The sequence below is a fragment of the Rattus norvegicus genome, chromosome 2, assembly GCF_021556685.1.
Source record: "Rattus norvegicus strain SHRSP/BbbUtx chromosome 2, alternate assembly SHRSP_T2T, whole genome shotgun sequence".
Taxonomy (NCBI): Eukaryota; Metazoa; Chordata; class Mammalia; order Rodentia; family Muridae; genus Rattus; species Rattus norvegicus.
The window spans coordinates 46,951,916-46,979,566 of NC_141535.1; the positions used below are offsets into that span (position 1 = coordinate 46,951,916).

General features: G+C 47.8%; 1 protein-coding gene across 1 annotated transcript; it reads right to left on the minus strand.

Moving 5' to 3' along the window:
• Positions 1-25,972, minus strand: Snx18 (sorting nexin 18). Its single transcript, NM_001107652.1, is given in 2 exon segments — positions 1-2,634; positions 24,213-25,972. Coding segments are annotated over 2 exon segments (1,848 nt in total). The 5' UTR covers positions 25,807-25,972; the 3' UTR covers positions 1-2,380.
• Between the last annotated feature and the right edge of the window lie 1,679 nt (positions 25,973-27,651).

Sequence of the window (27,651 nt, forward strand, 5' to 3'; positions counted from 1 at the left end):
TTGAAGGGCATGATAGTTTATTTAAAAAACAGAAACGACGAAACAAAACAACAACAGTAACAAAACTGTACCACACTGATCATGTGACCAGCATACACGTAATGGCTTTTCTCTTGGGTATTAACATTGCAGTATGTTTAGATACTGAAATGTTTCAATAGGACCAAGAACGTTAGAGAGTAAGAATCTTGGATGAAAATGGACACTGGTAAGTCTGGTGCATTAACCCACAGAATTCATTTACAGCCCCATGAATTGGTGGCATTATGCTACGCGGTTAGGAGGGAGGAAAGTTATCTCGGGAGGAGGCAGCGTAGACTGCACACGTCTTTGTACTTTGATCTTTAGTTTGTGATTTAAGCTGTGTCCACCCTGGCTAAACCACAATCATACAAGACACCTCAGGTAATGTCCTTGTTACTACTGCACAAGTTTACTAACTTCATTAGGAGAAAAAAGAATCAAACCACCATCAAAACGAAGAGGCAAATAAATGTGACCAAATCATCTGAAACGAGGAAGAGCTTGCTTCTTCAGTGACAATTCAAACTTATAACGTCCAAAATTCTGGAATAAAATTAGTTTTTAAATATATATGGGTTTTCTTTACCTAACTGTACTTTGCAGTCAACGAGAGGGACTGCTTTTTTCAGAGAACACGACTTTTGGCAACAGTCCCACGGGCCTGTAGTAAAGGCAACGCCACGTGATGCCACGTCCGCCTCAAAGTTCTCAAGTACAAGGATTTGACCAGAGGTCAAAATGATCACAATCTGCTCTTCAAATTTCAACCCATATGTGATTACTTCGTAGAGAGTGAATGTGCTGTTAAGTAATTATCCCACTCGCCTTTCCTGTTTTGGTCTTTCTGCAAGCTGACCCCGTTGGGTGACTGTGGCTCACCCCCTCTGAGACTGTACCCCCACGCTACCCTATCAGTACCAGGGTTTCTGGGGTGGTGCGAGTGTAGTTCACAGGGACAGCAGATACAGGTACTGCAGCCTTCAGGGACAGCTTTTACATCTGTAAACTCAGAACTACAGAAAACATTTGAGATTTGGGCATTTCACACCAGAACCTCTTTGTGCTTTTTAAATGAAGCTGCTTGTGAATCTTTTTGGTATTTATCAGTCACTTGTAGTTCCCTTCTAATAATATAGGATGATATTTAAAATAATTTTTAAGGTTAAATTTCTGACAGGGGGCTTTATTAATATTTAGTTTTTAAAAACAGTATAAATCAGTATTTTTTTTCCTTCAGTACTGGAATAGTAGAAATTATTTCTGGTCCCTCCTTAAATCAACCAACAGCACTTCTTGTTGTGCACAACACTGAAATTTACAGACATCCCTGAAATTTTTTGATTAAGTAAACGAGTGAATCACAGTGGAGTCTCATCATTCAGTTAACAGTGTAGATCCATTTGAAATCAAAACAGAAAGCTGAACATTAAAAGGAAATTTCAAGCTAAAAAAGAGAGAAAGAAAGAAAAAAAGAAAAAAGACAGGAGACACTTCCCCAAACTAAGACGGAGTGCATTTTCACCCACTGCTTCTATACTTTATCCCCGATCGGATTCTTCCCCACGTGCTAAGGGCATTGCTGAAATCCCCAGGCCCAGTCTGTGTGACCCTGGAGTCGAGGCCGTGTGCTACAAACAGCTGTAAGGGAATACGGTGCACAGCCTTTTCCCCTACGAGACTTCACATCCAGAGACAGCAGAGCGAGCGTCTCATGCCTCTGTCACTGCCAGCATCTTACCAGGCGATGCTTCCTGTGCAAAGTGATGGCCACTGGTTCTACCACTGACCCAGAAATGGGAGGTTTTCATCGGCTGTCACCAGTGCTCGCCTTTCGCTCCTTCCATCAGAAGTTGGGGCTCAAACACAGGTGGGACAGAAAGGAAAACAACCGGTCTGAAGGCACAAAGTCGCAGAGCTGCTCTAGTTGGAGTTTGTAAACAGAGTAGGTTGAGTTTAGGTCATCTCGATCTATGAGACTAAAAAGGCATCCTCAGCAGGCTTCATCCAGCCAGCTTCTTTGAGACTCTTCATGGGCTTTGAGGTCTACAAAGTACACACTAATATACCCATACTTCAAAAGCAATAAGGCAAATAGTATAATCATTATCAAAAGTTACAATAGTAGTGTGGGCATACATAGTATAATTTAGTTACAAAGTGTGGTACTGTTTCTGCTACATAACCATATTAACTGCTTCTCTCCTACGTAATTATATATCCAGCCGGGTTTCAGTTGAACACAAAACCGTCCTGGTACCACCGCCTATAGTTGGCAATAGCTCTTAGAAAGCAGTTTCTGCTCTGCTGTAGAAATTATCCTTGAACTGAAAACAGATGTGCGTCCCATGTGCAGCCATCAGACGCTGTCATATTTATGAAGAGCTTCTTCCAACTTCTGCGTCACTTTTTGGAAAAATATTATTTGTTGTTGTAAAAAATGCTGCATCTGTGATTTAAAGTCTCTTACTCTAATTTGATGGAAGTGATGAATCTCGGCCAACGTGGCGAAGGAAATAGTGTTACAGCGGTCTTGAATGCCGTCGGCCTTTTGGACCTCCATCTTCCCTTCTTCCACGTGTCGTCTACTCTCCTTTACTTTGGTAAGAGCTCCTGCAGTCAAAGACAATAATTAATTAAAATACATACATACATACATACATACATACATACATACATACATACATACATACATACGTATGTACACATCCATCCCAATGGCATAGCTAAGTATTACACAGGAAGCTCGGTACTCTCAGTACTTGTCTAAACGATTTCAGCATCCTTTGGAAATTCAAAATGGTGACCGTAAATACCAATTTATAAAGCATCCTGACCATTGCGCCAACATCACTTCCCCAAACCAACGTCCCATGGTGACCAGACTGTTTTTCTTGACATGCTATACCTAACAAAAAGGTACAAAGACGTGTCCTTTTAAAGATAATCCTCACACCCACACTTTTAGCGTTTACAACGTTTAAGACAATTTGAGAAATAATACCCCATAAAGGATGAATCCCTTTCCTGAGAAAAATCTCACTATAGAGCTACTGTGTAAGGTCAGAGTCACCCCCTGAAGCATGTCAGTACCAACTCAAGCAGGAAATCAAGCGATGGCTGGGGGAGGGGGGAGCTGGGTAATGTTGCCAGTGTACAGTGAAGCTGTCAGGGTACCCAAGCCCATGCCTGTACCTCAGAGCCTCACCTAAATGATGTGCCTGATGGCAGTGGGTGACGTATGACTGTATGCCTAGTCGGGCAGCATCTTCTGGGGGCCACAGATGGGACACTTGCATTGTGAAGGTACAAGGGCAGTGGGTTTTAAGTTTGCTCTGATGACTGTTTCAGAAGGTCACCAAAAGTACCACAGCTTCTGATCTAGTGCTGCAGGGTAGGGGGATGGGACTGGTCATTTTGGCAGGTGCCACACAGGGTGGACTCTTCCTCAGAAGCGTATGCCACAAAGAAGGCAGATGAGGCAGGACATGAAGGAATCTACTGGTTTCAGGGCTGAACAACGCTGATGCTCACATGGTCTGAACACATTTTAGCAGCTCTAGAATGAAGATGGCCAAAGGCATCTAGAACTCTTACGACTAAAGCGATCTAAAAGGTATAGAGTAGAGAATGTGGAAACCAGGCGTGGGACCCAGCAGCCCGGGAGTGTGATGCCCAAGGAGAAATCTAAATTTTAGAGTTATGTTCCTTGCTTTTACCCAGGGAGGCCACCTTGTTTTTGAGTTCCTTCAAGTCTGAAAATTAAGAGAGTAAATCAGTATTCAACTAAGGCTAAATAGTGTGCTTTTCAAACAAAATGCTGGGTTAATAATTGTTGTAAAAAACACAGGACCAGGGATGTACCAGGGTCTATCAGTGAGCTCGTGTGGCCCCGCCCCTGCTTCACCCTAACCAGAGTGAAAACCCACTAACAGCAAAGTTTACCAAGAGAAATGCATGTCTGTGGAGGAATGTACATACCACACATTTTTTTCCTGAGCTCTTTCTAAATGAGAGCTTTCACTGAAATGGGCAGCATCCCAGAGCAGCGGGGCACAGCACAGCACAGGCAGACATCGTGCTGGCACCATTCCACCCTGATGCTTGCTAGACAGAAGCAGCTAGGATCCCCGAGGCAACGCGTGGTTTCAAGACTACCCCTGCCCAGGTAAGGAAGTCTGACACCTTCAACATTTCTCCCAGTCTGACAGAATCAGTGAAGTTTTACATGTGCCTGTTGTTATCATTGTGGTTTTGAGACAGGGTCTCACTGTAAACTCCTTGCTGGCCTGGAGGGGAGAGAGAGAACGGTCTGCCTCTACCTCCTGAGTGCAGAATTAAAGATGTGCACCATGCCCGGCCCTGCCTGTTTCATGTTAAAAAGGCCCCATCTACCCACATGCCTTTTTGTAATATAATGTCTTTACTACATTTGTACAGGCTTCCCACATATGTACAGATATAAAGGTTGAAAAGACAGGGAATACTGAGAGGCAACACTCTAGAGAAAAAAAATATTTCAAAAGACTACCAAAGATATAAAAATCCACGTTTTAAAATGGCAGAGAGAGAAGCAGGGAGGTCTTTGTGATTTGACTGTGTGCCTCTGGAAGCCATAGTCCAGAGTACAAACATGAGACAAGCTCTACCACTGACCACTGAGCCACAGCGTGCTTCCCATGGCTGCCCCGTGCACACCCTGCTCAGATGCTGATGCAGTTCTTTAACAGTTGTCTCCCTGTGGGGTCCTTCTGGCCCCTCAGCAGACATGGGAGTTCAGGAGAATGAAGGTTCCCCTAAGCTAAAGGCTAAGGAACTCTGAGCAGTTAGAACTTTCAAGGCTTCCAAGTGTGAGTGTTCAATGGGCCAAGAAAAAATCCGGGACTGAGTTTTCTTCCACCTGTGACTCTGTTAGGTAAACAGGACAGAGTTGCTATTTTTACAGCCCATGTAACGGCTTTAATTCAGTTAAGGAATATTGATGGTGAGCCTAATGTGTTTGACATGTTGAGTTTGTGGAACAGGTAAAATCAAACACATGTACTTTAGCCCCAACCCTCTGTGTGCTCACAAGGGGACCACACTCAGGACAGATGCACCAGCCAGACACAGTGACAACACACCACAAAGCTCAGAGTTCTGGATGGGAGCCAGATGTGCCTTCCCAAAGGTAACACAGATTATGCCATGACAGAAAATGCCCCACAGACTAGCTACACTACAGTTGCTCAAAGGATCAGCTAGATGCCATGTGCTGTGCTAAGGGTAGTGGAGATAGAGGAGGGAGATAGATTAGGGAACAGACAGACAGTAAATGGTCATTGTCAAAAACAGCCCTAATATATGCTAGGCACACTGCCCCTAGCCTTGCTTCAGCCTACGGCAGATACTACTACTACTACTACTACTACTACTACTACTACTACTACTACTACTACTACTACGTGAATAAGGGAAATTGAGTTGCTCACCATGTGAGCCTGAGAGCTACCCAGGCAACCCTGTAGAGGTGGGTTCTGAATGTGTAACTGATTTAGAAGCAAATACCATAACTATGCAGAAAAGGAGCAGCTGCCTGAACAGGTAAGCAAGGTGGGCAGAGAGGAGCCTGTCATACCTGCAGATCAGCCAGCGCTCCCCTCCTGACCGCAGATGCCGGTACACACACACACACACACGTGTGTACATGTATATGTGTATGTACGTGTATCTGTGTGTGTGCGTGTGTGTGGTGGAGGAGTGGATATGACATATGTATGTGAGTGTGGTGCCCTGTTTAATCATTCTCCTTCCACCTTATTCCCTTCTAAAATTATTATCTCACTGAACTTGGAGCGAGCCCAGTGACTCCTGTCTCCCATCTCCTCCCAGAGGACTAGGATCACCAGCAGGTGAAGCCATGCCCAGCTCTGTGAAGTGGATGCTGAGATCCAAACTCAGGCCCTCGTGCTCAGCGCTCTTTCTTACACTAAGAACCTCCCTCCAGCCCCTGACTTTTGCTTTAAACCTGTAATTCAAAAGGGCACTCTGAATGTGTAAAAGAAACTATTTATATCTGACTAACCTAAACCTTTTATACTTAAAGACGTATGGTTTTCTTATCTTAAATATTAAAAAAGCACACATTACAGTATTTCAAAGTCTAAACACAAACTTAAACCTGAGAGGGAGTTTTTGTTCTTTCCTTTTTCTCCATCTACTGAGAAGCCACAGAATATGACATAAATTGTCAACTCCAACCCAAAATATCACCACCCTTTAGGAATGCATGGTTTACTTGATGGGTAAACCATAACCTTCTGACACCAGACAGCTCACTGTCGTAAATTTAAAAGGACAGGACTAAGCGTATGGAAGAATGAGTGCCCAAAGCCAATTCCACCCGGAATTCCAGTTTGACCCACTTTACGAAATTCAAGTTTGCTGGCATAGTGCGTCAGTCAAGTCTGTAACAGAGAGATGAGCAGGAGACGCGTCCATGAAAAATGTGGCTCCTGTACAAGGGCTCAAATAATTTTTGAGGTAAAAATGAGGTATACATGCCTCAAACAGTGGAGAACATGTAACAGTATGTGAAGGTGTGAGTGTGCACGCTCACCGGTGAGAGCCGTGGGCACTCAGAAGGGTTCCACCTCTACCATAGAGGCTGGCACATTCCAGGCCTCTTGGGCTACACGGTCAGACCCTGTCTCAAACTGTACTGCTCCGTCACTCATGATGTAGAGCAATTTCTTTAAATAATGCCTTTTAAATGAAATGTCGCTAACTCAGTGCCTCCCAGACCTACTTTTCAAAAGAAAGCAAGATTATTAAAAATAAAACAAATTGATAGAGTTATGCTGAGGAATTAAATGAAAGAAGACTGCCAGCATTCTACAGCACGGCTTCGGGGTGGGACCAGCAGCCTGGCCTGCCTATAGTCCAGTCATAACTAGGGGGTCTTCCACATCTGAAGCAACATGTACTTCCTTTTTCTTAAAAAGTAATTTTTTTTGCACAAGAAAGCTGTTATATTTTGTATTTTGTGACCTCTAACAACTAGAACAAGATTAATTATTACAAGTTACTTTACTATTCCGGACTGGGAGTAAATGGAACACTGAGACTTAAACAGCCTGAGCCACACACATCAAGAGTACGTGGACACGTGAAAGGGAAAAGAGAGCTACTTTTAGGGTTCCAGAAGCTTCTGTCTGCCCCACCTCCACTCACTGAGCTCTGTCTTCTGACCAAAACAAAGACAGACACATTCTGCTCTGAGGAGCTTCAGTGGGAAGTGAATTACCAGTGTTACTGGGCTAGGCCTGGGTTTTGCACAGTTGCTCGTTCCCACAGCAGACAGTTCTTGATCTGGGAATTCTGAGCAGTTCCCTTCACTTCGCATCTTTTTGTGTGTATCAAAATAAATTTGTTTGCAAAATTTTCCGTCAAACCTAGATGTAAGGAGAGCTGGAGAGGAAGAGTGGGCGGAGTCAGATCAATGCCAGCTTACTCCTTCTCTGGAAACACTTGCACTTTGAAGGGCTTCGGGGACAACTGCAGAGGGGCACACACTGCAGCCTGCTGTGGCACACAGGAAGGCAGCACTGAAGCTGTCTCTGACCGTGGAGTACGGTAAAAAAGAGCTAAAAGCCCTGCCCAGAACAGAAGAGCAAAGGGACCACACATTTCTATCAGAAGCGAAGGAGAGGGGAAGAAATTATGTGGCGAGGTCTAAGGTCGGGGAGCACTGTTAAACCAAAGGCCCCTAATGCCCATGATTAGGGCGGCAGTTTCTAAATGAAAGAAAAGAATATATGGGTCAGACCGAAAACTGGCAAGAGAATGGTTCTCCAAGAAGTACACACAGACAAGACACATGTGGAAAATTCTTAGTCATCTTCAGGAAGACATAAATCCTAACTATACGGATCTTCCATCCCACCACGGTCGGAATGGATGTCACCAAGTTAAAAAGAATAAAGAGAGAAGCAGAGGAGAAAAGCAAATGCACATGATGTTTTGAAGCGGGCGTTACACGGGTTGGTGGAAGGTAAGCTGCTGTGGAAAAATCATTACACACACCATAGATAACCTAATCTGACAGTTACTACAGCTTTAATCACAAGAGCCAGATTCTGGAGTCAGCCAAGGCGTCCCTCAGTGAATACACGAATAACGACAATGTGGAGGGCATGGGGAATGGAGAATTACTCTGCCATAAAGAAGTACAAACTGGGGCTGCAGAGATGGCTTAGTCAGGTGCTGGGCAAGCCCGAGGACTTTAGCTCCATCCCTGGCACCCACGACCCACACAAGAGTGGCTCAGGGAGTACTCTTGCAACACGCCCCACACACTGCCGTGCCCCGGGGCAGAGGGAGGGCAGGCTTTTGGCAGTCTAGCCAAATTGTGAGCTCCAGATTCAGTGAGAGATCTACTGGTGGAACACGCTGGCACACACATGCGCACACAGCAGCCCTGCAACATAACGTCAGTTGCAGGGAAATCCCATGTTACGTGAAATATAACACTCACTTTCAAAGACAACTATCACACGTCTCTCATGCAGAAATCTAGATTTAAAGAAGACATGAAGGCAGAAGGGGAGCTGCGGGGTAGGAGGGGGTGGAGACGAGAGGACAGGAGTGTGGGCTGTGCTCAAGGCATGCCATGTGTACAAAGTCACAGTGAAATCGTTTCCATAGAGTGAGCTTGTGCTAATAAATAACAGGAAAGCGTAATGGATGGGAAGGGTTTCTAATAGGATGTTGCTGGGCTACAGGAGACAGTCAGTCACCCCTGGGATAACCTGAGCAGAAGCGCTGATTTTAAAGTGGCTACTACAGAGCAGGGTGTGTTCTTCAGAAGAGATGTGGGGACACTCGTGGGTCAGGGGACTTGCTTCTTACGGGAAGGTGGTGGACCCAGTCCAGGCTGAGTCACCCACAGGAAATGTGCTCTTGACATGGGCTCCAAGTACAGGAAGGGGCCAGAAGTGAGGTGAACACTTAAGCAACCTCCTCAGAAGGTAGAGGTAGCACAGGCTGTCCCAGAGCATCAGACGGGACTCTAAGACACACTAATAGCCCCTTCCTATGAGAGCTCTGTGAGTAGGACAAAGGGACAGGAAAAACACACACACACACACACACACACACACACACACAAGCTTACATTGTGGTGGTTTGAATAAAAATGGCCTCCGTAGGCCCATGGAGAGTGGCACTATTAGGAAATGTGGCTTTGTTAGAGGAAGTGTATCTGTCCCTTCCTATTGCTTTAGGATCAAGATGTAGAACTCTAGCCAGGCGATGGTTGTGCACACCTTTAATACCAGCATTTAGGAGGCAGAGACAGGCAGGTCTCTGTGAGTTCTAGGCTAGCCTGATCTACAGAGTTCCAGGACAGCCCAGGCTACACAGAGACCATGTCCCGGAAAACACACACACACACACACACACACACACACACACACACACACCCCAAAAACAAAAAGATGTGGATGCCACGCTTCCTGTCATGATGATAATGGACTGAACCTCCGAACCTGTAAGCCAGCCCCAATTAATTGTTGTCCTTATAAGAGTCGCCTTGGTCATGGTGTCCCTTCATAGCGATGGAAGTCTAACTAAGATAAGTGTTGAAAGGGACATTTATTAAATTAGTTTGACAAATTACCCGGAGTCCTCTATAAGAGAACCAAATCTCACTCAACAAATGATTTATTTCTAAAGGAGCAGTCAGACTTCCACAGACAGTGACTGATCACCAACGCCATCACTCCTGGCCTGATGGACTTGAGAGGCAAGCTTCAGTTCAAGCCCAGGTGTGCAGGCTACTGCTGGTGCCCGGTTCCCTTCCTTATTTATTTAAAGCTGAAAGGTGCTCGGAAGTTTTTGGTATAATTCTAGAATCTTACAAGAGGTTGTCACTTGTCCAGAATGTCCCAGGGCTATGTGTTCAAAGAACCCACCATTCCCACCTGCCACAGCCTGGCGCTTGTGGCTTTCATACTACACAGGTGTCTGCGAGCATCCATAGGTACAATGTGAGCTGAGTGTCTCAGATACTTGGAAGCAGAAGCAGGAAGAGCGCCATGAACTCAGGGGCACTTGAACAACATAGTGAATTCCAGACCAGTCTTGGCTATAGAGACCAAGTAGTCCTGAAAGACCAAAAGGACTCCTTCCCATTCCATACTTTGAGAGTTAAGAGGAAATAAACCAATGTTTTTACTTTGCTGTTATGAACAAAATCTCCTAAACTTCAATGCAGACTCTAACTACAAAGTTCAGCAAGGTTCCTTCTCACACCTACTCATGCTCACCCACCTTTGGAAGGAACTTTGCCCCACATTTCCAGCACTAAAATCAGCTCCACAGACCCCCAAGATCTCAGATTCACTTCCGTCCCCTTCCTACCTTAGTGTGTTACCAGGGTAGGGCCCCTTGCAAAGTCTTATCCATGAGCAAAGCCAGGGAGGAGTGTCTTTGTACACGCTCCTTTATCAGGAACATGTTACTCATGTTTTCGATGAATACTGAGTCAAAAAGTAATTATTAACGAAGGTTATTAATATCATTAAGGAGTCAAGGAAGTCAGCACCATGTGACAGAGAGCTACACTGTACATACGACATCATTAAAGTATTTCCCTTTGTAAACAGCTGCTTCCCAAACATTTCAGAGAACATGGGAGCCACAGTCCTGGTTTTCACCAACACTGAGAGCCCACCTCAAGCTGGCAAGGCAACGAGCGCCCTGCAAGCCTGCCGGCGCCCTGCTGAGCTCTACCAAGACAAGCACCTTTCCTAGCACAACTGGCAAAGGAAACAGGAAAAGCTCCTCCTCACTCCTGGGCTATACACGGCCTCAGGAGTTGCCCCAACCCCATCTAAAAACTTGCCAGGGCTGGTGTGGGGATCCCTCTTTGTGCCCCCCACATTCTCCCTCTGCACCTCAGCCTTCCCGGTTTTGTCCCTCAAAAGCCATTTACACAAAAGGCCCAGTCACTAAGCAACAGGGATCCGCTGCCTTTTCCCTTGAGAGAGAAAAGGGGAGTGGTGGTAAAAACAAAAAACAAAAAAACAAAAAAAAAAAACAACAAAAACCAAAAAACAAACAAACAAAAAAAAAAAACCAAAAACCAAAAAACACCTCATTTGATTTGAAATTACACGTGTGCCAAAGGCATAAATAAGGTAGATTTCTGGTCTTCCTATGGGCTTCCTCAGTAAACAGAGGCCTCGGTGTTACAGGGCAAAGCAGAGGACAGAGTGCAGATATGGGAGGTATGGACGGTAGTACAGTTATTTTCATTCCCCTATGCTCCCAATGCTAAAAGAAAATGCTAATCTGGCCAAGATGACCTACTTCCTTCTCCTCCCTCTACTGGACACACCCTTGCAGCCCTCCTCCCTTCATCAGCCTCTTCCCCACCCTTTTTCTTCCTCTCTTTTGGTCTCCACCCACTTGATACTAGGAACCTTGGCAGTCTGCTTGATCTCGTGGTGGGTAGGAACTCCCTTGCCCACGTCACAGGTAGCAGCATGCACACTGCCTCAAAAGTTCCACACACTCAAGTCACACTCGGATCTGAGCTTACACACTGTGCCAGGGAAAGCATCACTTGTCCACTTGTATCTGTTTTTGAGACCTAGTCCTACTAGGTAGGTAGCCTACCCTTGAACTCACAATCCCCTAAACTCAGCCTCTCAGAGTTCCAGGATTTAAGATGTCTGGTCCCAAAACAAGGCTTTGAAGGGCTTAAATGCCACTAAAGCCAAGCACTAAAATATTTAAAGGTAAATTAATTTGCATTCATTTTCAACTCGTAACTGCACTAAATGAAGAGAAGTCTGGAGATATTTTAAGAGCTGAGACAAGAATGAGTGAAACCTGGCTGCTTGTTAATGGGGGAACAAAAAAAAGACTCATTTAAAGAATTCCATTCTTCAAGCTCGGTTTGGTCCTAAAAATAAAACGTAAGTTGCTTTTCGTGGTAAAAGCCTTGCTATACCCTGAAGAACCCAGTCAGCAAGCACAGCTGGACCCCAGTGACCAAGGTCCACGCAGAGGGACCTCCAGCAGGGATGGGAACATCAAGGTACACTCACTAATCAAAGGTTCAGTTTGCCTCCTTCCCCCAATGAAGCCTGAAGTCAGGTCTCTTGCAGTTAATGTGCTAAGAACAGAAAGTCCTTAGCTGGAACTTCATAAAGGCTCTCACGATGCTTTAGCTCCTGAGAAATAAACCCCAAGGTCAATCTCTAGAACCAAAGAGACTTTACACTACTGTGTGACAGAAGTTCTAAGAAGATTCTGTGCACACAGTATGCCTTTACTTCAGAGGAGCGGGTCCCAGGGTGAAAAGGCTGAACGCCCCCTCCATCAGCAAATACAGATGAAGACTTTTAAAAACTCTGAGCATAAAAAAGACAAAGCACTATTTCTTTTCTTGAATGTTTTCTGGCCATAACATCCCACTAAGCAGTGTCGGCCAGCTGCCAGCACTTATATTTAGCAGACCTTTGAAAACAACCCAGGAATCATACCGGAGAGAAGCTGGACTCAGAAAGAGAAGCTGGACTAGGAAAGTACATCTAGCTGGGAGCAAAAATCTTGGTTTCTTTTGTTCTGGGAAGATAAAATGGAGCTTGGGCTAAAATCAAGTCTACACAGGGCTGCTAAACTGAAATGACACTCCCCATGGGGCAGGGGCAGGGGCAGGGGCAGGGGCAGGGGCAGGGGCAGGGGCAGGGGCAGGGGCAGGGGCAGGGGCAGGGGCAGGGGCAGGGGCAGGGGCAGGGGCAGGGGCAGGGGCAGGGGCAGGGGCAGGGGCAGGGGCAGGGGCAGGTCTAGTGGGAAGAGGCACTGCACGGGAGCCTGGGAGCTGCGAGCTGGAAGCTCAGGGCCAGGGCCTCCCAGGAGGCTGGACTTCGAAGGCTCCCAAGAGAACAGTGTTAATCTGAAACCATGAGAAGAGCTCCAGAGGATGTATTTTTTGCTGTCTAGCTCAGGTCATCTCTTATTTCTTTCACTGTGCCCACTCCATGAGGGCTGCCCCTGCACACCACCCGATGATCACGAAGTTTTGGGGGCAGATCCTAAATCAGTCACTTTATACTGAAACCCCCTCCCGCACCGCCACCACCACCAACATGTGGTTTCCCTGCGCCCCTGTGCTGGCAGGGACCAAGTGTCCTCTGGCATGTCTGAACATCCTTGGATGAGAGAACAAGAACAACCAATCAACCAAAGACAAAAACAGAAGACCTAGAAAAGTTCAAGTTTAAAGATATACTCAAAGTACGAGCCTGAAGAACATTGAGACGGCCCATGCTGGTCTCTGTGTATGCAGCTGTGGACAACAGGAGTTGAGTGCCCATGAACATCCAAGGCCTAACGCCTGCCGCAGGCCACTGGAAGCCTCTGCTGGTCCCTGTCAAGAGCTGGTATCATTCGATTAGGTTGCCAGCCTCAAGAGGAGGGGCTTCACTGTTGGTTTATTTTAGCCAGAAGCTCCCTTTATCCTCATAGAGGAAAGGAAACCAGAGTTCTCCCGTTAATTAGAACAGTGATGGTGGCCACAGTGGTGCACATCTTCCATCACAGCACGTGGGCCAAGGCAGGAAGACATCCCTAAATTCAAGGTGAGCCAGTCTGAAAACACAAAACAAAACAAAGCAGCTGGGATGCAGGATTTCCCACAATTCCTTTCAGCCCCACTCCTGCCTCCTCACCCCCCCCCCCCCCGCCTCCTCTCTCTCCCTGTCTGTCTGTCCCTATTGCTGGCCTCACCCAAACTTAACACCTAAGGTAACACAGGCTCCTGCACACATCCAGCACCACATCAAGTGCTGTCACTTGAGCTAACAGATGTCTCAAGTTCACACACTCCTTTCCAAAGCTGCACACATGGCAGTCCTACTCAACAGCCTCCTCTTCTCCGCGTGCCTGGGCAGAGCTTCCTAAAGTGAGGTCTACAGTGAGCGCCAGGGAGCAGGCGGGGACCTCGGGCTCCCACCTCACCAGCTCAGTTCCTACCTGTGAAGCGGTGGAAATAGAGGGGTGTCTACCTCAAAAGCTCCCGTGAGGTTTAATCGGGTAGAGTGAAAATAGAACATGAAGCGCCATGCCTGGTACGTGGTGTGCCTTCGAAATATGACAGCTACTTTGAACATGATCAAGGTGTCACTATTTAGTTGAAAAACCTCTACTGGCTGAACAACTGACAACAGAATCAACTCTGTTTCCTAGCGAGTATTCTCGTAGCGAAAAGCATACCAGTTTCAAGGTGAAAGATTAATTCAAATCCTGCCTTTGACATGTCCGCTGTGTGAGCTAGGACTCAACCTCTCAGACTCAGCTGTGACGATCACCATCAGGAGATAGAACTCCCTTGGGGAAAGTTAGCTAACTGGACTGGACTGAACCACGTCACCCCAATCCTGTCCACCTAGAGACAGTCTCTGCACATTAATATTAATACCGACCTTCTATACACTCCCTCCACCACTCCAACAGTGGCTGTAAACCCCAGAAACTTAAATATAAGCACTTTTTGAAAACTACTAATGTCCACACAGCATGCATGTATGTAATTAGTGAGCTGATGTCAAATGTGAGGCACACCTGACAGAGCAGGCAGGGAGGAAAGGGGCACAGAGCCAGCCAGTTAGTTACACAGGGATGATGCCATGTCACGACGGGTACAGGCTGGAGTGACCACCTACAGCCACACTACCCTGAGGCAGCCAGCAACCAGGAATGGAAGTGGTATGTGCAGAGGGAGCGACGGTTCTGCCAGCACCTTTATTCTGGACAGCCAGTCTGCAGAAGTGTAAAGGAACACAAGGCTACTGTTTGTCACCCGGACTATAGGGACCTGTTACGGCACCTCAGGAAATTAGTACAGCAGTTAATACCAATGCTTAAAACACTAAGCACTAATTCCATAAAGGACAGGTGTGAAGCACTTGTTCAAAGGACTATGACATCATGTCCCCCAGTACGCCTGAACAGTGAAAGCCACAGAGCAAACTCCCTAACAGCGGCAATCGCCACTTGTACCTCCATTCCACGACCCTGCTTGTTCTTTAACAGGAGGCTCAGCAAACATTTTCCTTGAGGGCTAGACAGTAAATATTTCAGGCTTTGCAGATCAACAAGCGAAACTGGGGTTATTATGCAAGTACTTATAGAACCATTAGAAGCATAACACCATCCTTAGCTCAAGTGCAGTAACGAGCACCTTCTACACCTGGCCCAGGGCTGCAGCCTAGACTTCTGCCAGCACCTACGCTGCTCGCTCCATGCTTAATGCTCTACAGGTCATTTTATGTCCCCTCTCTCCACTCCCGTCTCTTCTCCATCCCATGACACCGCCTCCATTCAGGACTTTACTATGTCCTGCCTCAATTATTTCAGAAGCTTCCTACACCAAAGTGCCTGTCATGTTAACTGACCTTCTATCACTCCCTCCACCCAACAGTGGCTGGGAACCCCGGAAACTTAAATATAAGCACTTTTTGAAAACTACTGATGTCCACACAGCATGCATTTGACACTCAGTAGATGGTGGCCCCACTGATTCTGAGAGGCTACCAGCACTGATTTTTGCATACACAGTTCCTTTTATCTGGGAGGTTCCCTCCCTGCTTGCAAATTTACAACTGCTTTCAAAACTTATCTTAGAATGAGACTGTGAGACCAAGAATTCCTTCTCCAGATCTTCTACCATCAGCAGGCACCATGCCTGCATGTGTCCCGCGTGTGCACGCTCCTTCAGACTTCAATGCTAGAACCAATGAGCCAGCTGTTATGTGCTTATCACACCCATTCTAAAGCATAACAGGACCAGGCGGGTACTCTCCATCCATGTTCTTCCAAAACTCAAGTATGAGTATCTTTCGAAGCAGAAACCAAGTACCCGCCATCCAGACCACCCTGACTGCTAATGCTAGCTGACAACCCTTCTTTCTGCGGTGAATGTGCCTTTTATCTGGACTCTCCGTACACACATCCTACCCAACAGAGCAGTGAATTCCAGGAGGGTCCACCAGCTCAGCACCTGAGCTCCAAGACTGCAAGTCCATTGATAACATCAATGCACACGGGGTTTTCTGTGCTGAGTTAAACAAAAAGGGCCCCATAAAGAAGTGTGTGCTTGTGAACTGTGTCTCTACATGTTCAAACACTAAACAGTCCATACAAAGAGACATCATGAGGTACATATTCATTTTCCTCCCTCTGGTGATTTTTGGAAAGTCACTTCAAAGCCATGTAAATCTAAGGCTTTAAAATCACTCACATATTAATGACGTCATCCATAAACTATATGCAGAGTCTATCTTCAGGTCTTGTGCACTTTTAAATGGAAAAACACACAAAAGACATACCCTAAGTCACTGAAAACATCTTTCTCAAGGTCAGCCGTGTAGTTTATTAATAAGCGCCCGCTTCATTAGCTCTACGAACATATGCTAAGCACTTACTGCAAACACAGAAATTAGTGTAGCTATGTAATGCAGGGACACAGAAGGAAGATGCCAAACTCCAGACAATCCCCAAGCCCCACAGGGACTGCTTAGAGGGGATGCACCCTCTCCACGCAGTATGTCCGATCCGGGGTTTCTGCCTGGGTTTGTACCAAAAAGAGACGCAGAGCACAAAGTATCTACAAGGCATAAACAAACGTCCCTTCTAACCTGCAGACTGCACCTTCAACACAGATCTCGGGAAGGCTGGGACTTCTTACCACTTCTACTGGTTTCCTGCTTGTACCTGCTCCAGTCTCTGAGCCATTCTTTTTCTCGGCATAACTGGTAAATGTGCAAATGGATGCCATCCCTTCACTCAAGATCCTCAAGAGCTTCTATCTTGCTTGAACTTTTAACATGCCCTGACAATGACCCCACAAAGCTGTACCAATTCGATTTTCGGTGATGGACTCTCCTACTAGGACGGCCTCTAGACCCAACCTGTGACCCTGGCTGAACTTCAACCTTCCTAGTCCACAGCTATCCAGGGCCTTGTTAAATCCCACCTTCTCAGTGAGGTCTGTGTTGACCATACTTCTCTGTGCTCCATCCTGCCTCCTACACCCTCCCGCCCTGCTCCACTTCTGAGCACATATCACTCACATATATAAAATCTGTCTTGCACTATGGTTTGCTGTGTTTGGCTTTCACTGTCTCCCCGCCGCTGGAATGTAAGCTGCACAAGGGCAGCACTCACTCGGGTTAATGATGTAATCTTGGCAGTGCTTAGGTTATGATGTCTATTTAAATATTTATTCAATAAAATCGAGTTTATTTTTCAGAAGCTCCTATGAATAAACTTAATGATTTTGCCTTTCTCCCAATGGCCATCACCCGACCCACTAAATAATGCACAGAGGAAAATCCAATCACATCAGGAGTTACAAAGGGTAGAAATGGAGACCCTGGTTGAAGTACTCGGGATACAGTTCAGTTCAATCAGACTGTATACCCACCGTGATGGCTAGTTTTGACTGTCAATTTGATTAGATTAAGGGCATTCAGGACACACATCTTTAGGCATCTATGAGGGGCTAATAAGAAAAGCAAACTGAGGATCACACAGAGGCTGGGTAGGTCTCACACTGGCTAAAGAGGAAGAGGGAGAAAGCCTGAGTCTTCCTCTCTGCTTCCTGTTCCAGAGTTGGAAGCAGGCAAAAATCTCAAGGTCCACTACATGGACCCACCATGTCTTCTCTCCCAAGATGGGGTCTCTGCTTTCAAACACAAGCAAAAGTCAGCCCTTCCTCCCTTCAGTGCCTTGTTATTTTTGGTTGCAACACAAAAAGTAAACTATTTACTTGATTTTCTTTATTTTGGGGAAGGCGACTGTATTTAGAGTTCAAAATAAAGTTCTCTTTGCAAACAGAAAAAACAAAAACAAAAACAAAACAAAAAAAAGCATTCCAACCGACTGCTCTTGCGGCCCTACTCATTACATCCCCTACTTGGGTTCTAGAGGCTGCAGATGTTTGCTGGAAGGCAGTATTATAGTGTCACAACGCCTCACAGGCACCCTGAGGCCAGGTACTTCCCTCTAGAAGCATCTGATGAATTAGCCAGGGATACATGTTTACTGATCTGAGCTTAATACTGTCAGCTGATAAAGGATTTTCATGCTCCCAGCTTGCAGTCACAGGGGCAGACAAAACACTACTGAAACCAGCCTGAAACAATGTCGAAATGTTTACTGCGGCCTGGAGTTGTTTTACTTTCAATATAGAAACTATGTTATTTAACAGAGTAAAAATCATCTAAACAAAAGCAGTATCTAGGAAATCCAGAACATCATATCTGTAGGGATATGAAGAAGGATGTCAGAAATGTTGAAGCAATCTGTTCCCCCACAAAATTAATCTGATGTGGGAGGAGGGCCGACAAGAGAAAATTTACATAAACAATATACTGATCACTCCAGATAATATTTCCATTTATCCCTCTGATGCCAGTAATACTTCTGGTATTCGCTATGGAATGACTTGATTAAAACAGAATCCCCCAGTGCTGTGTAAATGATTGCTCCAACTTTTGTACTTGGCCTGCAGTTCCCGTGGTAACAGGCTGCTAGGAGGGGAGGCACACTTACTTGAATTGTGTTTTAATGGAAATTAATTCCCATTCTTTTAAAGCACCTTCCTGTTCTCAAAACCCAACATTTAGTAAGTAGCTACTAAGCACTACATAACTTACTCCTCATGAGGACCTTGAGGAAGTCTCCTCCTTGCCACTGAAGGTTGTGGAGGTTCCAGTTACCTGCTCATAACTGGCTCCATTCACTCACATATGAGGCCCACCAGACTCCACCATGTTGGTGTACAGACAGGACTGGTGCACAGCCAGGAAGCTGCACACAAGACTTCTTGGCCACTGCAGCTCAGTAGTCAGACCCAAGCCACCCAACCTCCCTTGTAATACCCGTACACTAAGAACACACCCTGTTTCCATTATCCACCAGGCTCTCAGCAGCCTGGCACAGCACCACACTGGCACAGCCCCGCACTGGCACAGCCCCGCACTGCCACAGGACCACACTGCCACAGGACCACACTGCCACAGCCCCGCACTGGCACAGCCCCGCACTGGCACAGCACTGCACTGCCACAGCACTGCACTGGCACAGCACTGCACTGGCACAGCCCCGCACTGCCACAGGACCACACTGCCACAGCCCCGCACTGGCACAGCACTGCACTGCCACAGCACTGCACTGCCACAGCCCCGCACTGCCACAGCCCCGCACTGCCACAGCAGGACGATCACTCTTTATCAGTTGTCCAGAATTCACTGAGAATCAAAGAGTGCTGTCTGTGCCTCCAGTAAGATCTAGTCTGTGCTGTCAACACCAGCTGCCAGGTGGCCCAGTCTCTGTCTTCTGGATACACTGGCATTAAACACAGCTCAGCTACTAGACCACTTGACTGGTGACAATCATGCATTACGGGCTTCAGAAATGACACATTACGATTTAATCGTAAACTCTCGTTCTAAGACATTAGAAATAGTACAGCAGATTTTTATACAGCTGTCAATAGGAAACCTAAGTTTAAGGGCAATTTCTTGTTTCCTAGTGAACCACAGAATTTCTCGTGCTTGGAAATCCTAAGGTGACCTGACAGGGTGTCATTTCCCATCAAGAAGGAAGTCCCATGGAGCCCAAGGGTGCCAAGAGTTCCTGGTGGAACTGTCAAGGAATGAAAGTCCCCTGCCTCCGCTCAGTTCAGCTGTGATTGGCTTCCCAGTGGGGCAAACAGGACTGCAGGGTTCAAAGTTTAGAAAACCACTGGCCGGGAGGTTGGAGAGGCATCTATCTATCTAGCTGCCAGGCAGGACAGCCGTGGGTCAGGAGCAGGAGTGCTCCTTGGCCAGTCACATTTAAGCTTTAACCAAGCAACTGACTCCTCTACTTCGAAAACCAAAGGTTACCTTAGTTCTGCTAAGAAAAGGACAAACCGGGACAAGGGTTACATCTAGAAATGAAGTCAACAGCTGGGGTGGAGATAGGAGAACGGAGAAATGATCCAAACTGAGATAAAAGTTAAACTCAGAGAAGGACCGGCCTCAATTTCTGGCCCAGAGGTTTCAAAAGGATGGACTTGTAAACAGCCCGCCTTCCTGGTCTTCCTCTGCATTCCCAGCACCATCTCTTCAGGCTATTTTTAGCACAGGGGACAGGGGCACTGAAGGGAGGCGGGAGCACCAAGGCCTCACCTTGCCTGCCCTGCCTGGACGTCGGCTATCTTTAATTAATGTCTGAGGGCCACGGGACCAAACCTCCTCAGGTGGGTGAAAGGCAGTACAGTGGTGAAATCCTACCCAGCAGGACGGACAGGCAGGCCAGCTTCTCGGCGAGCCTCAGGTCTTGGGGCTAGCTTTTGTCTGAAAAGACAGTGAGTGCCTTCTGGAACATTCAGAGAGCAAAGAAAGAGTTTGCAACATCAAGTGGAGAGTGCGAAAAGTGGGATTCTCTTTCTCTAGTTCTGCTTTGCAAGATACAAACGAGGTCCCAGCCACAGACGTCTGTCACTACTGAAAGTCCCCACTGAGCTGTAGCTCTGGGGACCCCTTGCTAAGAGGCTCCTTCAAACTGGGTTATCTTTCACTGGGTAAAGCGGCCCCATGCCTCTTTCTTTGGAATAAAGAAGCTGCTCTGCGTGGCTCCCTCCAGACCTGCAGTCCACAGTTGTAAGCAAAGATGAAAACAAGGGGTCTCCTCGTTTCACTGTTGTGATTGTCCCCCTACTGTGACAGCCAAGAGATAAACTTAAAACTTTTAAACCATGGGTTGCCGCCATCCAGATGTGGCTATTATTGACCAGAGTGGCTCATCCTATCTTTGGAAAGCAAACCGAGTGTGCTTGAAGTGTGCTGTGACTCCCATAATAAACGCTCTCCCACACAACTGCTCCGAGTCACCAGCTTCAGCATTATCACAGCACACCGAGGGCAAGAATGATAAACAGTGAGAAAGTTTAAAAAAAAAAAAAAAAACCAGCTACCACTGAGGGAAGCAAAATCAAAGCCACAGGGTTTCCAGGTCAGTGACAGAGCTGAGCACAGGCACCAACGGGACTACAGCACTGAAGGGGCTCCTGTCAAGAAAAACTGACTGCAACTAGAGCACTATTCTCAATCTCCACCCAGCCCTACTACCAACTGCAGCAACCCCTTCAGCCTCCACTCCGCTCTGTGAACTAAGCAGGTCTATTTAGCTAAGAGTCCATTAGCTGATTTAAAAACACAATTCTAGAATTGTCATTTAGTTGATGGAACCAGATGGCTCTCTTCACCTTTGCTCAAAGCATTAACCAAGACCTTTATTAGCCTAAGCAAGGCCAGCCAGCCAGCCACATTTAAGAGTACCCAGCCTCATCCCGTCGTGGGGGTCCAAACCAGGATGGCTCAGACTCCCAGAGGCACCGGTGCTGTGTTCTGAGACTCAATGCTCCCAGGAAGAAGGACTGGGAGGATCGCAACCCGGATCCTGCAGAACCTGTTTCCCCTCCCAGGCTTTACCAATTACACTTACAAGGGAAGTTAAGGGTTGCCACAGAATTACCAAATAAAAAGAAAACTACCAAGAAAACGCACTGAACTCTTAGGAAAGGGGTTGCTAAAGCCACAACTTACTAGGCAGCGAGTGCATGGGGTGCAATGGAGCTCTGAACAGTGATGAATGGCAAGGCCTGTGTTTCCTGCCCAACCTTCTGGTCACAACCCACCTAAGCACTTGCTTCTTGACGAGGAACTGAAGTCCTCATCAGATTTAATTTTAATTTAGCATGTATGAAAAGTGAGGCACTGACCTTGCTCACCAGGGTAAGACAAACGTTTTGAATTTCTTAACTATAAAATTTCTTCGTAAACAAAAACATAAACTTTGGGTGCCTACAACACAATCCTGGAAAGCCTCTTTGAGTTGTTCTTGTCTGTCTGTCCTGTTTTGCTGTTGCTATTCTCAAGTCAGTTAAGCCCTTTGATGTGATTATACTTTGAGACCTTGGATGGAAAAAAAAAACCCTCAAGCAGTAAACAAACTCCCAAGTGCTCAGGTCACTCCAGCACAATCAGCCACTGCACAGCCGCCGAGGAGAGTCTCCGAGTACCCAAGCATGCTCAAAAAGCTTCCCCCAGGTGGGGGCAGGATATTAACCTCACTGTACTGCCCTTAACAGATACATCGTGTAAGCAGACGCGCTTGGCTGTATGCATGGGACACTGCAGCCTTAAGTGGCAAGGCTCTAAAGACAGGTCGTCTAGACTCGGGCTCCCGTGCATTACACACCAAGGTGACAGCAGAAACGAAATTCACCACCAATGCCTACAGATGTTTAATCTCTGGAACTGTTTAAACCACATAGAACGGCACTAGTTTTGAAAGGGGAGGACTTCCAGATCTAGGCAACAGGAGACAATCCAAGTTTTAGGATTTAAAAAAGTTCAATGGCTGACTAGACTAAAAGAACCACCACATTCAAGCAGCCCTCCGGACAAACACAGCTTTTCCGAGACACAGTTTCCACAGCAGGGCGTGCCAAAGGCCTGATTGACAGTAAAACCAGCGAATGAGCCTACACAGAGGCGGAGCAGACAGACAACTGCCCGCCCCCACGGGTGTCTGTACTGGTTCTGCCCTCCTCCGCTGGTGACTGCCAACCTTCTGTACAAACTCACGGAAATTCCTAAGTAGGCAGCCAGCATGTGACCTGACTGAAGAAATACAGTGGAATTTAAATGCTAACGTCTTGCATTAAAGACTCAAAATGTCAGGGATTTGTAACTTAAAAACGTAAAGAATAAATACAGGCCAGCAGCAATATTAATGCTCAAAGGGCTAATTCAGTCTTAGACTGTATCTGTGAACTGCAAATCGGCAAGAGAGTTGTTATTCTCTGGGAAGCTAGTTCCACAGTTTCTCGGCAGCAAGCATGGACTCTGAACTTCCCCTATCCCCCCACCCTATTTAAGAGTCTGAGGTCTTGTCACACTTGAGAAGGGGGAAGGAGAGAGGCAGAGAGGAAGGCAGTGGCAAGGAGATGGCTATTTCCAAATAGCTGAAGGCTTGACACAGATTTGCTCTGTTTGCTTCCAGAGAGCCAGAAAGACGATCGAGAAAGAACTCGGTTGAACACAAGAAAGCAAAAGCCAAAGATCAGGTGGCTCACAAATGCTTTGTCCCACATGGCCGGGAAGAGAGCAGCAGGTCACCCCCTCCCAAGGCCAAATCTGGTTATCCACGCAGCTTTCCACCAGCCCAGGATGCTACAGTAGGTAACTGCCACCTCCCCCACACTGGTCCTCCAGAGGCAAGGTCGTGTTCTTGCAACACCTCCCATCTCTCTCTCAGTCAATGGAGCCATTATATCAGAAAGCCAGCTAGCGAGTAACCTCAGGTCAGTCAGGCATGACTGCTGTAGTTTACAAAAAAAAAAAAAAAAAAAAAAAAAAAAAAAAAATCATTTGCAAAGTCAGGGCTTTAACAAAAGCCAGTAACACACCAAACTAAAAAGCACTCTTAACACTGGGACAGCGAATTCACCGCTCTCAGACACAACATTCCTACTTCGCCCCAACTAGTCTCCCACATCATTTTCCTAAAGAACAGTCCAAATGTCAGCTGGTTAATAAACTCCAAACCCAGCCAAAGGAGGTCGGAGATCCTGAAGGTTGGGCCTTTAGGCCGGTTTGCAAGCTGACACAGGAAGTTCCGGTGCTGCCCCAGCATTGTGAACAGGGCTGGCCCAACTCCCCTGCCACAGCAGGGACTGAGGGAAGGCCTGACTTACCTTTATTCCCAGTCATCCATCCATTCTTCCTATTGTCCCTCCTATCTGCCGGCACTGCAGCGTTCAAAGAGATGCCTAGCCTGGCGTGGGTCCCCTACTAATTCTGCCCCAGTCCACGAGCTTACAGATCAAAGCAGCTGATTTCCCTGCCTATTCAAACTCTGAAATAACAACGCGGTCTGACAAACTAGCACTCTGAAGAGTGTGTCAGCCCCTGACTAGAAGGAAATCCAACAACCCACTGAAAACTCGGTAAGGAAAGTCCCAACAGTCACAACCCTAAGGGTCCCCAGACAGGGAGAACGACCAGGAGCCTGAAACCAGAGAGTGGTACGCCTATTAAAGTCACCACCTTCTGACCCCGTGCCACCTGCCCCACAGGCTTTACCTTTCTGAACATGGATGATGTCTGGGAAGTTGGCCAGGTGCCCCTGATACAGTGCTAACAGGTCCATGACTGGGTCCAGGTCCTGCCTGGGCTGCTCAGCGAAGAGTTCACCGATGGCATCATAGGCGTCTCCAGTGAAGGCAATGGCCTGATTCAGACCCACGGAGAAGGCCTGCTGATCCAGCTCAAAGGCTTGGCTGAGGCCCCGAAAGGACTGGCCCACCTTCTGATACTCCTTCTTGAAGCCAGTCACCTGCTTGCGCGCAAACTCGTTGGCAGTGTGGTTGAGCTGCAACGCGCTGTCATCCATCTTCTTGGTGAAGCATTTGAAGCCATCGATCTTGCTTTCCACCTCCTGCAGGTCCAGGGCGGCCGCAGGTGGTGTGCTCAGAGTGAGGAAGAAGTTGGCGCCCACCATCTCATCCTTCTCAGCCTTCCGCTTACCCTGTTTCCAGGCCTTCTCATCAGTGCTGCTGGGGCAGGTCAGGAAATGCTGGAAGACGTCGCACTGGGCCAGCACTGGGTGACTGGCCATGTGGTTCATCCACCAGATCAGACCCTTCCTGCGCTTGGAGATGAAGTCCTCCTCGAAGCGCCCGGTGGCCTGCTTCTCGGGCAGATGGGGCACCGAGATGACCGGGAATTTCTCCGCCAGGCGCGCATACAGCCAGTCGAAGTGCTTATAGCGCCTGTGCACGGGCACCTGGGTATGCGTGGGCACCAGCTTGTAAGAGATGTAGCTCTTCATACCCTTGAACTTGGTCTGCTTGGTGGGATCGTCGATGGTGCACTGGAAGGGGTAGGGGTTCTCCTGCCACTCGGGGCCGTAGGGACCCAGCACCACGCACAGCTTGTCCCCATCCTTCACGAAGCCTGACGCCTCTCCCAGCACGAACGCCTCCCCGCCCGACTTGACGAAGGTGGAGAACCGATTGAGGTTGCGGCTCACCGTGGCGGAGCTCTTGGCTCCAGACGCTTGATGCGGCGGGGGCGCTGAGACGCCACGGGAGCCCAGCGACAGGTCCGAGCGTGTGGACAAGCGGTAGCGGCCGGCCGCGCCGCCGCCCGCTGAGGACGAACCGTCGAGGTCCGGGTACGCACCGCTGCCCAACGCGCCTGGCTCGTCTGCCACTGTGGAGCTGTCGTCCCACTCGTCGTCCCAGTCATCGTCGCTGCCTAGGCTGGCCTGGTAAGCACCGTAGAGCTGCTGGGGCGACGGCTGCGGGGCGCCCCCGCCGTAGGTAAAGCCGGCGCCCGGCGACTGGAAGGAACCGGGCGACGCCTGCGGCTGCAGCAGCGGCTGGAAGGCAGCGGGCGGCGCGGCTGGCAGAGGCTCGAAGCCGCCGGGCGGCACGTTGGCGTAGCGGGCCGGAGCTCCTGGGCCGCCGTCGGCCGGAGGGCCAGGCTCCGGCGCACGGATAACCTGCACGTACGAAGCCGGGAAGAGGCCGCGGTCGCCGCGGCTGTTGATCCCTTCAAGCCAGCCCTCGATGTCCTGCTCGCTGCACAAGCTCAACACCTCGTGCTCCCGCAGGGAGATCTCACCGGGGTTCTCGGACCTAAAGTCGTAGAGCGCCCGGGCGCGTAGCGCCATGGTCTCGAGCCTGGCGCCCCGAGCCCGGGCCGGTCCGAGGGCCCCGCGGTCAGTACCCGCGCCCCTGAGCGCCGAAGGGAGCGAGCCTTGAGGGCAACGCACGGTCTGCTCCCCGTTCCGCTCGTAGCCTCCGTGCAGATCCGCTCTGCTCACCGCAGCGATTGCAGCTTGGGGCCACCGCCGGCCGGGGGCGGGGCCCGGGCCTCCCACGTCCCCAGAGGAGCTAATCCATTGCCGAGAGCCGCGTGCCAGACAAGAGCAAGGGATGGCCGAGCAGCCGTGTGTGCGCCGACTGTGCGGCCGCAACTGCCCCCTTGTGGCGGCTATGGAAAAGGAGCGAACTTGAGTGACCACGTGGTGGGAGGGAGGATTTCCAGAAGTAAATTATCTGAAATTGTTTAGATCTTTACGTCATAAAATGGGGGGTGGGGGTTTTTGTTTGTTTGTTTTTTGTGTTTTACGAAAGTGTATTTGTATCTACAATAGCCCGCTGTTCCTTCTCTGACTGCTCAGAGTAAATGCTCCTAAAATGACCTTAACCCCTACGTGTAATAAAGGCTTTCACAAAGAAGATTAGCTGTTGCACTGATAAGTACGCCTTTGCTAGGGTTAATATGTAGTAACTCACAAGATACCCATCTTGTCACTGAAGGTACGGCTCCTTTCCTTCCTGTACTCTCTGATCTTGTTGACAAGGAGTGGAGACTGACCGGAACAAAGTTAGAGTTCGGGAGGAACCTTGTTTGACCAGAGGCAAGGGTGGTGCGGGGAGAAAGGAGCTGAGGAGTTACAAATGAGAGCTCCAGTTTCAGGGAGCCAGGCTGTGTTCTGGCACTGATAGGCTGTATGTCCTTGAGCGAGTCATTTGCACTGTCCTTCCATCCCAGAGTTTGTGGATTCTGTGATAATGTCATTCTTATCTTACAGGCGAAGGAAGTAAAACGCTACTGTACTGAGTAAGCACCGTTCAGTTGTTTGCCATTGCTGTTACTTGGGGAGACACAATCTCTGGCCTCTCTCCTAAAGAGAAACAAGGGTCCTTAGAACTGCAGTTATAGGTGTGGTACACCACAGGGACAGCCCCCATGCTCACAACTTTACACTTCTCCTCGGTCATTGAGGAGGCCTCACTATTTCAATAAATTTGTGTTAAGTAGATCAAAACTGAGAGTTTAACCAACACCAGCATCCTGGGCTTGCCTTGTTTCCGTATATTTTCCTTCAATATGTAATTTGCCCAATGCTTGTTTTCCCGTGCTCTCCTTACTGAGTCTAGCCTAATCCTTTGAAGATACCTCTAACTGCAGTTCTATGGTCACGTGTCATCAATTTCATCCTGCTCTCTGACCCCTTCTATGACAATCTGGCAATCAGACCAGAAGAATATTTCATTGCACTATCCTAAGCACTGTGGTTATCAAAGCATCCTGTTCAAAGCCACTAACCAAGGTACACCACACTGCATCCTAACGCAAAACCTTAACTCATGAGCTGCTTCTCAAGTGCAGCCCTTTCAGCTCAGAATTCCGAATATGACGGTTCTCGTGCAGACCAATCAGTGGGATTCCACTTCATCCCTAGTCACGGTCAGAAACCTAAGTGAACACTAACTAAACAGCTTAAATTATGTAGCGATTCATGAGATATCCATCTAGGATATTCCAGATAAAACAGAGTGGATTCACTCCACTATTCAGTTGATAATAAACTTTAAATTCCAGAGTTAGTTACCGTAGCTTCAGGCTTATCTCAGGTATAATAATTCCGGGAGTTTACATGAAGGTCATTCAGAGGGGTTAAGCTACTGCAGAGGCAACAGCCAAGGCCCTCCAGGGTATTGGGTTT